The sequence below is a fragment of the Trifolium pratense genome, linkage group LG3 (genome assembly GCF_020283565.1).
Source record: "Trifolium pratense cultivar HEN17-A07 linkage group LG3, ARS_RC_1.1, whole genome shotgun sequence".
In the NCBI taxonomy this organism is placed as follows: Eukaryota; Viridiplantae; Streptophyta; class Magnoliopsida; order Fabales; family Fabaceae; genus Trifolium; species Trifolium pratense.
In genome coordinates this window covers 52,535,375-52,548,669 of record NC_060061.1, presented here as the reverse complement: position 1 = coordinate 52,548,669, position 13,295 = coordinate 52,535,375, and the positions used below count along the sequence as shown (strand labels likewise).

Below are 13,295 nucleotides of genomic sequence, written 5' to 3'. Positions count from 1 at the left end.
CCATATAAGCACGAAACCCTACTTCTCCATTCTTCTCTGAGAGATAGTGAGTGAGTTATACGATCGCCGCCGGCAGCAACAACCATGGCAACCGCAAGGACAGTGAAGGATGTTTCTCCACACGAGTTCGTCAAAGCTTACTCCGCTCATCTCAAGCGATCTGGAAAGGTTAATTCATGTCCGAAATAACACCTTTTAATCTAATCTATGATTTCTACGGTTTATGGTTCATTTAGATTATTCACTGATTTTGTTTTTCATCTGTTTCATTTTAATTCCTTACGCTATGTTTTTACGCTCTGTTATTATTTTGATTTCTGCGTGTGTGCGTGTGTTTTGTTTTGGGTTGTATTTGGTTAAAGTCTATGATTTGATCTACTTTGTTGTATTTGGGATAATGTTTTTATTTGATTTATTGATTGAATAAATAAATGTTCTTTTTCATGTTGAAGATCTTTTGATTTTTTTTTTCTTTTTTTAATTAAATTATGACTAATTTTTTTAATTATGTTGTACAGTTTTTTGAAGTTCTATATTCTAACATTTTATTAAGTTCAAGGTTTGTTGGATTTTTAATATAATTTTATTTAATTTAATTTAACAGATGGAACTTCCTGAATGGACCGATATTGTGAAGACTGCAAAGTTTAAGGAGTTGGCTCCTTATGATCCTGACTGGTACTATATCAGAGCTGGTGAGTTTTGTGTGTTTTGTTAGTGTGATTTCTGTGCTACTTGTTCAATTTTTGTTCAAAATTTCATAAGCAATATCTTTGATTAATTCTTGCTGAAAATTTAATGATTTTTTGTGCTACAGCTTCCATGGCAAGGAAGATCTACATGAGGGGAGGACTTGGTGTTGGTGCTTTCCAGAGGATTTATGGTGGAAGCCAGAGGAACGGTAGTCGTCCACCTCATTTCTGCAAGAGCAGCGGTGCTATTGCTCGTCACATTCTTCAACAATTGCAGAACTTGAATATCATTGAGATGGACACCAAGGGGTAAGGACTCATATTCCTTCTTAGTCTAATGCAGTTCATATCAGTGTTGTTGATGTCTTCCATATAAACACCTCACTGGCATATTTTCCCGACAATGGTGACAATGGTGGTAATGCCGTCACACATTGTCTTGTTGGTTTCCAATCCATTAGCACGCTGTTTCACCATAAGGGTAGGGCGGTTAAGAGGATTGTAGCAATAACTAGGAATAGTACAATTCAATATTAGAAATATATACGCCAAAGCTGCAATAGAAATCAAGAGGCTATTTTAATATGTTCACTTGTTTAGCTTTAGTTGATGCTACTGTGTATTTGTGTGCGAGTATCTTTATACTGTCATCAGCAGTTGCTTATACACTCTTGATGTTATTCTGCATTAGCACTTTCTATCATAATTTTGACCTCGCCATTTCTTTATTCAGTGGCAGAAAAATCACTTCCAATGGGAGGAGGGATTTGGACCAAGTTGCCGGAAGGATTGTTGTTGCTCCTTGATCTGTCATCTGCTTCTAGGTTTTGAGTTCTGTGTTTGAGAGATCTTATAACAGATAATGTGAAATTTTGATTTTAGTTATGAGTGTCTTATGTATTAGACTCATTTAATCTATGTTCCTTTTTAGTTTTTCAAATGTTATTGTCACATTTTATTTTATTCACTGGATTTTTTGGATTTTCACTCTTTACATCCTCGTTTGTTAAGTTTGCTTTACAAAATTATACCTATCGATTGTTTTGTTTGCTATAACTAAACCACTTAGCTGTTCTCAGTTACAACTAGCATATGCATATTATCAAAGCATACAAGGCGTTCCATTCGATTTATTGTTTTTGTGTCCCATTTTATTAGGTTAAATGACCTAAATGTTCATAACATTCTTTCTATTATGGAAGAGCTTTTAATTTTAATCAAGTCCTTTGTTTATATGCTAATTATAGTCAGAATGCCTATTTGTGTTCCCAGATCAAGATGATTTGTTTTCTAATTATGCTAAAATTAGTCACTTTACAAAGTATTTAAATCATGTAACTTATACAATAACATGTTGGTCATGAAGATAATTGGATGGTTCTTATTATTGGTACGAGTCTTTGTTTCTTTAATTTTCCATTGATCAAACTTTAGACTTGAGTTTCTTAAATTCTTGTGAACTAGAAATCTTTTCAGATATCGAAAATTTTATGTAGGGATGAACTTATACTTGGTTTGAAATTGTTTTCTCATATTTTACTTTAAAAAGCTATAATTAGATTATGAGATTCATATCAGAGATTCTGAGTGCGTAAAAATGTAAAGGGCATTGTGGCCCCTAAGGGCATGGTAAGGAGTAATAAATGTGTGTTGGTCCTACCTATTTTATTTTGGAAAAAGAGTAAATTAATTTCAGTCAAATAAATATAAGAAAGTGTTCTGAATTCAAAATGAACATTATTCCTAGCACGTAACAGCTTAGAAACGTCCCGCACATTAGAGAATTTGACGAAACTGAAGAGTTGGCCATGTTTATTTCTCTTTTTGGGAACAAAAACGTCCTCCAACATACCACCACATACTTCGAAGCCCTTACGAAGATTGGTGCGAAAAATTAGTAAAATAGAACGAAACATACCTTTTGAATTCAGAACCTCCTTTAACAGTATGCTCCACTCCATTGCCTATGCCAAAGCCTTTCACCTTCTTTTTACTATTCTCGTTCCAACTATCAAACTGTCTATTGCTATACTCACCATTTTATTGCAATCGTCGCGAGAAACTATCATGCCGAAGTCGATAATCCTTGCTCTGCTGCCGTCGATGGGAACTGACATGCCGTTGTCGAGAATCTGATCTCTGCCTCCATCCTTCCTGCTGTCCTCCATCCAAATCTCAAATTGCGGTTTGAAAAACAGAAATTGATTGCCGCCGGTAGAGGATTCTTGATCGTCGACGATTGCGGAGTTGGTTCTTGTTGTAACGTGATTGGTTCCTCACCATTTGATCATGATCGCGTGCGTAAGTGTTGTTCCAAGGTTGATCGTCGTCCAAAGAATGAAAACCAGGATTAGAGAATGATCGTGTTTTTCTCTGGTAATGCAAGTTCTGCAATATCCTTTCATGACCTCTATCTGCATATCACAATGCTTTCCGCCGTTGATAACTCACCTCAGTCCATTCCTCGCTATCCAATGACTCTCCCCCCGTTTGTGCCTTGCTTCCGGTGAAGGCGGTGACCGAAACGGCTGCCCTAGATGAGCCCTAGGGGCGGCGCTCCTCTCTCTCTCTATCTACCTCTCATACGTCACCGAGTCAACTCAATGGAGAAACTCGTTTTTAAATCCTTTAAAGTCCTTGAGTACTAAATATATTATATACTTAGAGTCGAGTTCAATCGGTTCGATAACGGCTGAACCGGTCCAATCGATTGAACCATGAACCAGAGGTCACATCGGTTCAACCTTCGGTCCAGTTTTTAAAACATTGCTTTACATTAATAATTCTTCAAACTTCGGTGACTGTGCTCAATTATGCTCCCTCATTTTCATGTGTAAAATATGACATTTGAAGTTATACATATCAATAACTAAGAACACCACCAACCAATTACATGTATGACTCTATCAACTAATTATGAAGTTTAAATTAAAAAAATTAAAAATTTCTATATTAATTTTTTTTAAGAATTTTATATATTAATTAATCATACACAATTCTCTCTTTCTCATGTAATAAATATGACTTTTGGAGTCATGCATATCAAACATCAAAAGCATTCTCAACCAATTATTACATGCATAACACATAACACCATAAATATATTACACGATCCTTAAATTTTTATGTAATATTGCATGCATCATTATTTCTTTTATGTCTTGTTTATTTTCGTATTTTCTTTTGTATTTTTATGTTTTCTTTCCTTTTATATTTTTTTGCAAACATTTGTAAAAAAAAAATATTTGGGATCCTAGGTAGTCGTCGATCTCGAACCGTGTTCAAGGCCGACATTGTTTAGGAGTATTTACAATATAATTTTATTTTAATTTTCATGTATCCGTTAAGATATTTACCTCGTGCCTATGATGGATCTTATTCATAACCACGACTACTGCGCCTATATGGTGAATTTTTTTTTTAAATATAAATTTTTGAAAAAATTACGGTTTTGACTATGTTTTGATCTTCAATAATATATGTTTATGTTATATGATGTCAAAATTAGTATTTCAATTTATAAAAAACGAATATAAAAAACTTGTAATATTTTAAAAAACGATTGTACAAAATCTATTTTAAGAAATACAAAGAAAAAAATCCATTTTTTTAAAGCTGAAATAAACGACCATATTTTTGACTAACTTCAACACAAGTTGTATATATATTTTGGTCAAATAGTCCGGTGTTTGGAAATTCACTATTAAAGTGAATAAGTGAGAGTCAAGAAGCATGAAACTAATAGCAAATATATTATTTATAGATCCGATACATTATTTATTCAATGAATTTAAAAAGATGAATTGTCTTTTACGAAAAAACCGAAGAGAGTATATTATAGGGACCAAGGACTTATATAATCATAAATTCAAATATTTACCATTTTTCTTCATATGAATCCCCCAATTAGCCAACATTTTCTATTTGAGAAATGCATCCGCAACAAAACAATAGAAAACAACAATTTAAGTCAAATTCAATCAAGAGTTTGCCAATTCAAGCACTCAAAAGATAGACAATCATTCAATTTTGATAGAAACAATTCCCTTGATAAGACATTTCATTTTTCTACTAGTTCTAGACATTTCGTCTACACAGAAATCTGTCCAACATTTTCTCTTCCTGATAATTTTTTTGACCTCTTCCCCTTTGCAAAAGGTGTCAAGAGTTTTACCAATTGTATTATTTGCCTTCTAACTCATTTCCGCTTACATGTTATTGGAAAATTTACCAAACATACAATGAAGTCATCTTCCGGAAACTTTGCAGTGAATTGTATCCAATGACAAATTCATTGGTTATGGTTGAATTCTCTCAATTTCATCATGCTCAACCTTTGAATTGTTGAAATTTTCCAAAAATGGAAAAGAAATGGAACCTCCATCAACAAATAATGGTCGCTGACACTTGAGAGTTTTTATTCAGACATAAGTTTTCCTTTGCTTCGGAGTTGCAGATTTACCTTGGCTATTCTTCCTTTTCTTACTAACATATAAACATAGGATAAAAAATTGTATCATTCCTTGAATAGATAAGAAAGAGCACAAAGGTTTTAAGATAAAATATTTCTCTCCTGTGTTTTGTGTTTGAATGTATGTTATTTTATCCATCCCAAATAGGAAACTTGATTGGTGAGTTGAGTACTTATTCTAACCGGTCTAAGGTTCAAACTAGAAACTAAACATAACTAGTCAGAGTCGAGATCATATGTAGGATTCATGGAGGGGTCACAGGATCGTGAATAAGGGGTTCGTAACACGGAAAGTAATATTTTGGAAAACGGTTTTACAAAATCCATTTTAAAAAATATATAGAAAAAATCCAATTTTTTTTAAAGTTTAAACAAACAAACCCTATTTTTGACTAACTTCAACACAAGTTGTATATATATATTTTGGTCAAATAGTTTAGTGGTTAGAAATTCACTATTAAATTGAATAAGTGGGAGTCAAGAAGCATGAAACTAATAGCAAATACATTATTTATAACCCGATACATTATTTATTCAATGAATCTAAAAAGGTGAACTGTCTTTGACAAAAAAAACCGAAAAGAGTTTATCATAGGGACTAAGAACTTATATAATCATAAATTCAAATATTTACCATTTTTTCTTCACATGAATTCCCAAATTAACCAACATTTTCTATTTGAGAAATGCATCCACGACAAAACAATAGAAATCAACAATTTAAGTCAAATGCAATAAGAGTTTGCCACATTCATGCGCTCACAAAAGATAACAACCATTCAATTTTGATTGTACCCTCTAAATTCAATCTCGATATTTTAAATTATAAAATAAAAATTTGCAATTTTTTAAACTATTCATTTTTTTATCAAATTGGTCTAGTGGTGATTGACGCTGGACTTGATAGGGAGGACATCGGGAGGGGTTGTAACCAATTAATGTCAGAACCAACTCTCAGAGCTAGATTAAGCAGTCCGGTGGATTGGATAATGATGTTCTCGGTACTCATCGTTTAAGTCAACCTTATAAAGAAAGCAAAGTCAGCATTTAAATAGCTTTAGAGCATTGATCTCTGCATTTACTTTCACCATTAACTTTGATCAATAAAGGATTAATCTCAATAGCTCCAACAAAACAACCCAAATTTATAGTTGCAACAAGGATTGTCTTATTTGATTCTATTAATGTCATAAGATTTACCATATTACGTAATACTCGAGAACAAAAAGCTACTAAAACGTAATGTACCAAAAAAAAAAAACTACTAAAACATTAATTTAGAAGCATTATTTTGCCTTACACAACACTGCAAAGTTGCAAATAGCAGAAAACAACAGTTTGTTCGGATTCCATTACACAACAATGCTATAGTTGTTATTTGACAGTACTTTAAACTAAGAGCGTATCATGGAACAATAGCAATTTGTTCAAGTTCCACTGAGCTGTAGCACCACTATAGCCGCTATTTAAAAGCGTTGATAAAATATATAGTACAACATTCTTATAGAGCTACATGATGTCAAAAAGGGGTTTCGGAAACACCGCTTAGATATTTGAGACAAAGTTCTCTCAAAAGGAAAATGATCAGTGCCTGAAGTGCCTCACATTGGTAAAGAGCAGTGAAACGCCGTACTTGTTACAACAGTCTATAGCATCCTGATCTCTTATACTACCACCTGGTTCTGCGATAACTCCAATTCCACTTTCACACGCTTCTTCTACTGCATCTTTCCAAGCTGTTCATAAATAATCAGGAGATGTTCTTGGTTAAAAACAAAAACCAAAGAAAAAACAGCTCTTTAAATCTTTATAAAGTTTGATAATGTTTCACTGAAGAGTGCTCGACAATTTACTATTATTTTCTGATAGGCTTAAATATATTTATAGGATAAAAAATGAATTACTGCATTGCCAAAAACACTTACCAAATGGGAAGAAGGCATCACTAGCTAAGGCTGCTCCTTTAACATCAGCTCCAGCTTTCCTCATTGCTATTCTTAAACTCTCCACACGGTTCGGTTGGCCGCTTCCCATACCTAACATACAATTGTCCTGCAAAAGATTAACAAAGAGATCAGATTTTTTAAACCACTTCCATTTAGTCATAAAAGAGTTTCATAATGTATCAGATTGTACCTTAGCTATCACAATAGCATTGCTTTTTACATGCTTCACGCACAACCATGCAAACTCCGCATCGTGAAGTTCACCATCCTGAGGAGTCTTATCTGAGACTACGTTGAACTTGATGTCATTTGGAGTCAAGTCATCGGAATCCTGGGCTAACCATCCTCCACCAACTTGTCTGAGTGAAAGCTTTCCTGCTTCGTTCTTTTTTGCTTCAAGAATCCGTAGAGTCTTTGATTTTCCACGAAGAATCTCAAGTCCTTTCTCTGTATAGCTGGGTGCAACCACTATTTCGTAGAACATCCTTGTCTCCCCATCGGAGGGGCTTCTAAATTCTCTTATTTCTTTAGCAAGAACCTAAAACATATAAAAATAATCGTTAAAAAATATATACATCAATTGCTCATCCTCACCAACATGGAATTTTAAAATGTAACCTAGGAAAAGTGCTCTATCTTCATAAACACCGTAATCTTTCTTATTAGGTTTTTAACAAGACCTAACTAATCCTTACAAAACTTGCTTGTAAGGGGGTGGGGGTGTCATTCTATAAAAATTCTTCTTAAGTCTTATCTCTTTTCAATGTAGGACTCAAGTTTTTTCAACTGACTTGGGATATTTACCTCATCAACTTGCACATTGAAAGCTACAATTCCTCCGAATGCACTGACAGGGTCGGCTTTAACAGCTAATCTGTAGGCTTCAAGAATATCATCACGTGAAGCTACACCGCAAGGATTAGTATGCTTCACAACTACACATGTGGGGTTTCTGAACTCGCACACACAGTTCCAAGCAGCATCAGCATCCAAGTAGTTATTATAAGACATCTCCTGCACACGATAATGTTGATGTTATGGCATTAACTTAAACAAATATTAATAGAAAATTGTACAATTTTTCAGTCAAAGGCTCTCATCTCCAAACATGATATAATAGCTTTTTTTTTTTTCTTTTTCTTTTTGACAAAATATAGCTTTTAAAACATACAAAATATAATCACCATTCATTTTTTATAAAAGTAAGTAGTAGCCGACTCACACCTTTCCATGGTGCTGGATGGCTGTAGCAATTCCACCAGCGTTGACCTCTGCAAGTCTTTTGTCAACATAGAATGCGGCTTTTTGATGAGGATTTTCACCATAACGGAGGGAACTTTTGAGTGAAAGAGGAACTGTCAGACTAGGAGGAAATTTATCTGTTATTGAAATGAGAAAGAAGTCAATCTACAGTGCACATTACTAACATTAATAGTTCTTGAAAATTGAAATATTACAATTAGAATACCATATTATATAAAGTTTATATTATAAACCATACGCAACAGTACCTCCATAAAAATATGTTGAATGAGATAAAATAGAAAGGCATATGGTAAAACCGCGTGTTTTCAACTACACAACAGAGACTATTTATATAGGCTTAAAAGGAATAAATAAGATGATTTTGAAATATTCTATCCCTATTTACAAATCTCTATTTACATGGATCCTAATTCCTAATCTTATTTTAAACAACATATACATACAATTTTGGTGGTGTTGTTTGCATGTCGTTGTTTTGATATCAAATATGTCATTTCAAACAAGTCCATTGATTTCTCAATCTTCTAACTTAGAAACTATGCAAAATTTAAGTCTGCCGTTTAATCAGATGGGCGTAGAACAAACTTTCCTATTCTAGAATTATATTGGAAAATTATTTCATTTTCCTGCAATGAATATTTCTTTATCATAAGTAACTGTTGCGTATAATAATTCGACACAAACAGTACCTCCCACACTTTGTTTCCACAGCCACTCAGATACTGCAGAATCATATGAAGCAACATGCTGAAAAGCTTTCCATGCAAGCTTTAGCCTGAATTGTTCATCTTGGTTTCCTTTAAGAAATTCTAGAAGGGCAGGGTAATCTTCTGAATCAACCACTACCAAAACATCCTTGTGATTCTGCTCAAAAACAAATTTATCATCTTATATTTAAAAGATAATTCAATAGAAAAAAAAAATGAAAATTTCAGCTCAAAGACAGTATGAATGAACAAGGACCCTTTTTTTAAACAAAATATTTTCTGAACCATAAACTTTTAATGATAAGTTGGCACTTTCAGTCTAATAAACAACCTTTGCAGCAGCTCGAATCATGGCTGGACCACCAATGTCAATGTTTTCGATTCCATCCTCAAATTCAATGCCTCCAGTTGATGTAACTTTATCATAAAATGGATACAAGTTCACCACCACAACATCAAAAGTACCTGAAATGGAAAACTTTTAGCAAAGCAATAGAATATCGAAGTCTCACAAACTGAAAGAACAGACTTCAAATTTATAATATGTAGCACAGTGCACTTGTTATAAACAATGTTACCAATCGGAGTTAGCCAAAAACAGCAATTTATTCAAATTCTGCTATGCTGCAGTGCAACAACGCTGCTATGCCGCATTTTGACAACACTTTGTTGTAAATAGTGTATCGCGGAACAACTGCGATTTGTTCAAGTTCTGCTATGCTATAACTGCTATTTGACAACACTAATTATAACTGAGCTGATAACATAACTTACCAATTCCATGTGTACTGAGAGCTTCAATATGATGCTTTTGGTCTCTTCGAGCAAGGATACCTCCATGTATATTAGGGTGCAGAGTTTTGACACGACCGTCAAGCTGTGTAGAAAAGCCATTACAGTCATTGTTAGTAATTATTATTTATGCCAAAAAGTACACAAGGCGAATGTGTACGAGATTTTAACATCAAAATGCAAAGCTTATTGTCTCTAAATTTATAATTCATACTAATAGAACTTGATCAAAATCAGTGGTGTCAATGGCAGAATATGGCAAAGAGCCAAAAATCCGCACACAATTGTAGCCTATGGCAGGCATCCCTATACAAATTGGCTATGGCGGTTGTAAAAAAATCTACCAAATCTACCACGTCGTGGCTGCCATTTATCAACACTGATCTAAATACACAAAGATAAACAATGTTCATTGACAGAAAAATCTCTCTGGATATGTACCAATGGAAATTCGGATTCGAGATGAGACTTTGAGAGGAGAACTCAAACTGCAAGTACACTCACCATTTCAGGGAACTGCGTAAGCTGTTCAACTTTAGTTACAGCCACTCCAGCACTTTCCAATGCAGAAGCTGTTCCTCCAGTTGAAACAATAGTGAATCTAACATTAAAATAAACGTAAGGATATATTGAACGATAATAAAAGTATGAACACAAGAAAACAATAATATTCTAACATGCTGAAAAATGAGCAAAAATCCAATAATAACTACCCTAATTCCTGGAGTCCATTTCCAACAAATGCAAGATCTTTCTTGTCTGACAACGATATCAAAGCTTGCTTGCTTCCTGTTTCAGAGCAACAGAACACTTAATCTTAATTTTAAAAAGCAGAAAACATCATTTAGTATTATTTTCTAAAATCATGTAGGATAAATCTGGACAGCCCAAGTCACCGTAGAATTTTTTTTGGGTTACAAGTAACTGTAGAATTAAAATTAGCTAGTTTGCGCACTCAAAAGTGAAAAGGTGGTGTAAATAATCACAAACAAAAAGGAATTGGACTAATGTGAATCTTGAACTCGGAGTGATTCCTAAATGCCAACGTAAAATATAGGCTGCTGCCGTGTTTAATTTTTTAGACTCCAAATTCCCGAACACCTGAAGTTTTCTCAGTAAGAAAATTTTGGTAATGTTTTATGGCTTTTCTAATGACTGAAATACTTAAATCAGGTCTGGTTTTAATATGCGAATTTCTTCTAGCTCAAATAACTCATTTTGTTTCTAGGAGATGTACATCATTGTCACAAAAAAACCTATTAATTATACAATAGTATCAAGCATTAGGACTTAAAAAGTGATCTTTTAAAATTGAAAGGAGCAGAAACCAAACAAAAGCGAAAAACTATTTGCTGTCAATTCTAGAACTTCATGAATCATCAAGGTGTTAATTAACAGAAAGACCTGTAAATTCATTAAGCTGGTTTTATGAAGTTGAATTGCCTACTACAAGTGGATTTGCATAAAACCATATTATACTTTCTAGGTTTAAATATAATATTAGTCCCTGCAATTATAGCGTTTATTGGTGTTAGTCCTGTATTTTTTATTGTTTGGATTCGGTCCTTGTAAATTGAAAAACAATTGCTTTTAGTCCATGAAGTCGCCTTATTAGACCACATGGCACCACGTGTCATGATTATATTGGGCCATATATGTCAGGGACTAAAACCATCAATTTTTAAATTTGCAGAATAAAATCAAACAAAAAAATTTATAGGGATTAAAACCAAAAATCACTATTTACCGGGACGAAAATTATATTTAAACCTACTTTCTATTACTCCAAAAAAAGAGGCATAATCAGATAAATGAACTTAATCATGTGTGTCGGTGTCAGACATGCCTTCCATCAGAAGTGTTGGTGCTACATGGTATTTCGTGTAGTAAAAAATTAACCTTTTTAATTAAAAAAATTGATTTGATTCTCATCAATATTTGGGGCAAAAAATGAATATAATCTAAAGCAGTAAATGAAATAGCTGAATAAAAAAAGCACCTGGAGATAATGAAGCAGATTTTGGCACAGACAATGTATGAGTTGTTTCAGCCATAGCTTTGATAGGAACACACCTTAATCGTTGTGCAGATGAAGAAACCTGAACATACCCATTTCAAAACCAATACCATTGAACAATAATAAAGTTAAAATTAAGTAAAAAAAATAAAAATAAAAATTTGAAGTGGCAAAAAGGAGAATACCGAAGTTGTGGGAAGAAGATGAGAAGAAAAGTGATGTGTAGGTATGAGTGAAGAAGAATGGGGGCAAATGGTTGCACAGAGAATACGAGTGGAACCGGCGGAGGCGGCGGCTGTGGTGGTGATGGCGGCGGCGGTGGAGGAGGAAACACCAAAACTAAACATTCTCACTGTTTCTCTGTTCTGTGTGTGAGAGAGTGTCGGATCGGAATTTCCTGACTTTAAAGCGGGAAAGTCAGCCTACCTTTGAGCTAATTATGTTCGTTTGATCAATCATATGCACCAAAACATGCCACATGTATTTATTTATTAATTTTTAATAAAAAAGTTAAATGTTAAGTTAATTAAAATATTTTGAATCACTCGTTAGTTGGTTCAGTCATGATTGATGCTAAAATTGGTAGGGAGAACCACGGTTCGATATCTCGCAACTGTAATCGGGAGAGAGATGAAACCACTTGATGCCAAAATTAGTCTCCGAACCAGATTAAACTGGTGGTGAAAACAATTTTTTTTAGAATCAATCATTAGTTGATTTATTTGTGATTAACGCTGAACTTGGTAGGAAGAATCACGGTTCGATCATCGCAACTGCGATCATGAGGGGGTGGGTGAAAAAAAAAATATTTTTTGAAGATAATGAATAAATATTGACAAAACAATAATGAATAAATTTTTTTTTCAAAAAAATTGATATATTTATTTCAGATTATATATAGTCAAAATAATTCCACACAGATGAAAGGTAAGCTAACGATAAATATTGCATTGAAATTTAAAAGTGACAAGTAGATAAAAACAAAAAAAAATCTACAAAAGTGACATCTATTATATTTCTTCAGATTTTGAATCTACAAAAAATAAAAGATCCTCTTAAAATTAATCACGTTCAATAATTTGTATCTTAGGGAATGAAAAACAAAATTAATATTTTATACATTTTGTTTAATAAAATGTAAGTGTTAGATAATAAAATTGAAATTTATGAATCAAATAGAAATATACGCTAAAATTGAAAGGGATCATCCCAATCAATGTCTCGGGATACTTGTTAAGTATATTTAAAAAGAAATTTAAGGATAAATTTAATGATGAAAAGACAATTTTTTTAAATATAATTTTAAGATATTAAATGTAAAAGTTTCAAGATAAATTTTTTTTATCACTAAGCTTAACTAGTGTCATTTGTTTCATTCAATTTTTTTTCTCTAATTTCAATAGT

The 13,295-nt window shown here is 33.2% G+C and overlaps 2 protein-coding genes across 3 annotated transcripts; one reads left to right on the top strand and one right to left on the bottom strand.

Annotated features, from left to right (window-relative positions):
• Positions 1–1,679, top strand: LOC123918066 (40S ribosomal protein S19-3). Its single transcript, XM_045970004.1, has 4 exons — positions 1–168; positions 605–695; positions 818–1,001; positions 1,426–1,679. Exons 1-4 carry the CDS (start codon positions 85–87, stop codon positions 1,496–1,498), a joined length of 432 nt encoding a protein of 143 aa, XP_045825960.1. The 5' UTR covers positions 1–84; the 3' UTR covers positions 1,499–1,679.
• A 4,724-nt stretch (positions 1,680–6,403) lies between these two features.
• Positions 6,404–12,284, bottom strand: LOC123916183 (bifunctional purine biosynthesis protein PurH-like). Of its 2 annotated transcripts, XM_045967570.1 has the most exons (13): positions 12,077–12,278; positions 11,874–11,973; positions 10,588–10,663; positions 10,379–10,475; positions 9,857–9,959; positions 9,414–9,547; positions 9,065–9,239; positions 8,334–8,488; positions 7,914–8,123; positions 7,300–7,647; positions 7,089–7,215; positions 6,727–6,899; positions 6,404–6,687 (listed from the first exon to the last, which is right to left on the bottom strand). In XM_045967570.1, exons 1-12 carry the CDS (start codon positions 12,236–12,238, stop codon positions 6,748–6,750), a joined length of 1,839 nt encoding a protein of 612 aa, XP_045823526.1. In that variant the 5' UTR covers positions 12,239–12,278; the 3' UTR covers positions 6,404–6,687; positions 6,727–6,747. The 2 variants fall into 2 exon arrangements, with proteins under 2 accessions (XP_045823526.1, XP_045823525.1); XM_045967569.1 differs by having other exon boundaries at positions 6,404–6,899; positions 12,077–12,284.
• Positions 12,285–13,295: the final 1,011 nt, after the last annotated feature.

Excerpts from the sequence above, each read along its gene's own strand:
- LOC123918066 (XM_045970004.1), top strand. The coding sequence starts at position 85 with ATGGCAACCGCAAGGACAGTGAAGGATGTTTCTCCACACGAGTTCGTC. Across the intron at positions 696-817 it reads CTGGTACTATATCAGAGCTG|CTTCCATGGCAAGGAAGATC; the intron begins GTGAGTTTTGTG and ends TTTGTGCTACAG. Across the intron at positions 1,002-1,425 it reads ATTGAGATGGACACCAAGGG|TGGCAGAAAAATCACTTCCA; the intron begins GTAAGGACTCAT and ends TTCTTTATTCAG.
- LOC123916183 (XM_045967569.1), bottom strand. The coding sequence starts at position 12,238 with ATGTTTAGTTTTGGTGTTTCCTCCTCCACCGCCGCCGCCATCACCACC. Across the intron at positions 8,489-9,064 it reads GTGGAAACAAAGTGTGGGAG|ATAAATTTCCTCCTAGTCTG; the intron begins GTACTGTTTGTG and ends TTTCAATAACAG. Across the intron at positions 7,216-7,299 it reads ATGCTATTGTGATAGCTAAG|GACAATTGTATGTTAGGTAT; the intron begins GTACAATCTGAT and ends AATCTTTTGCAG.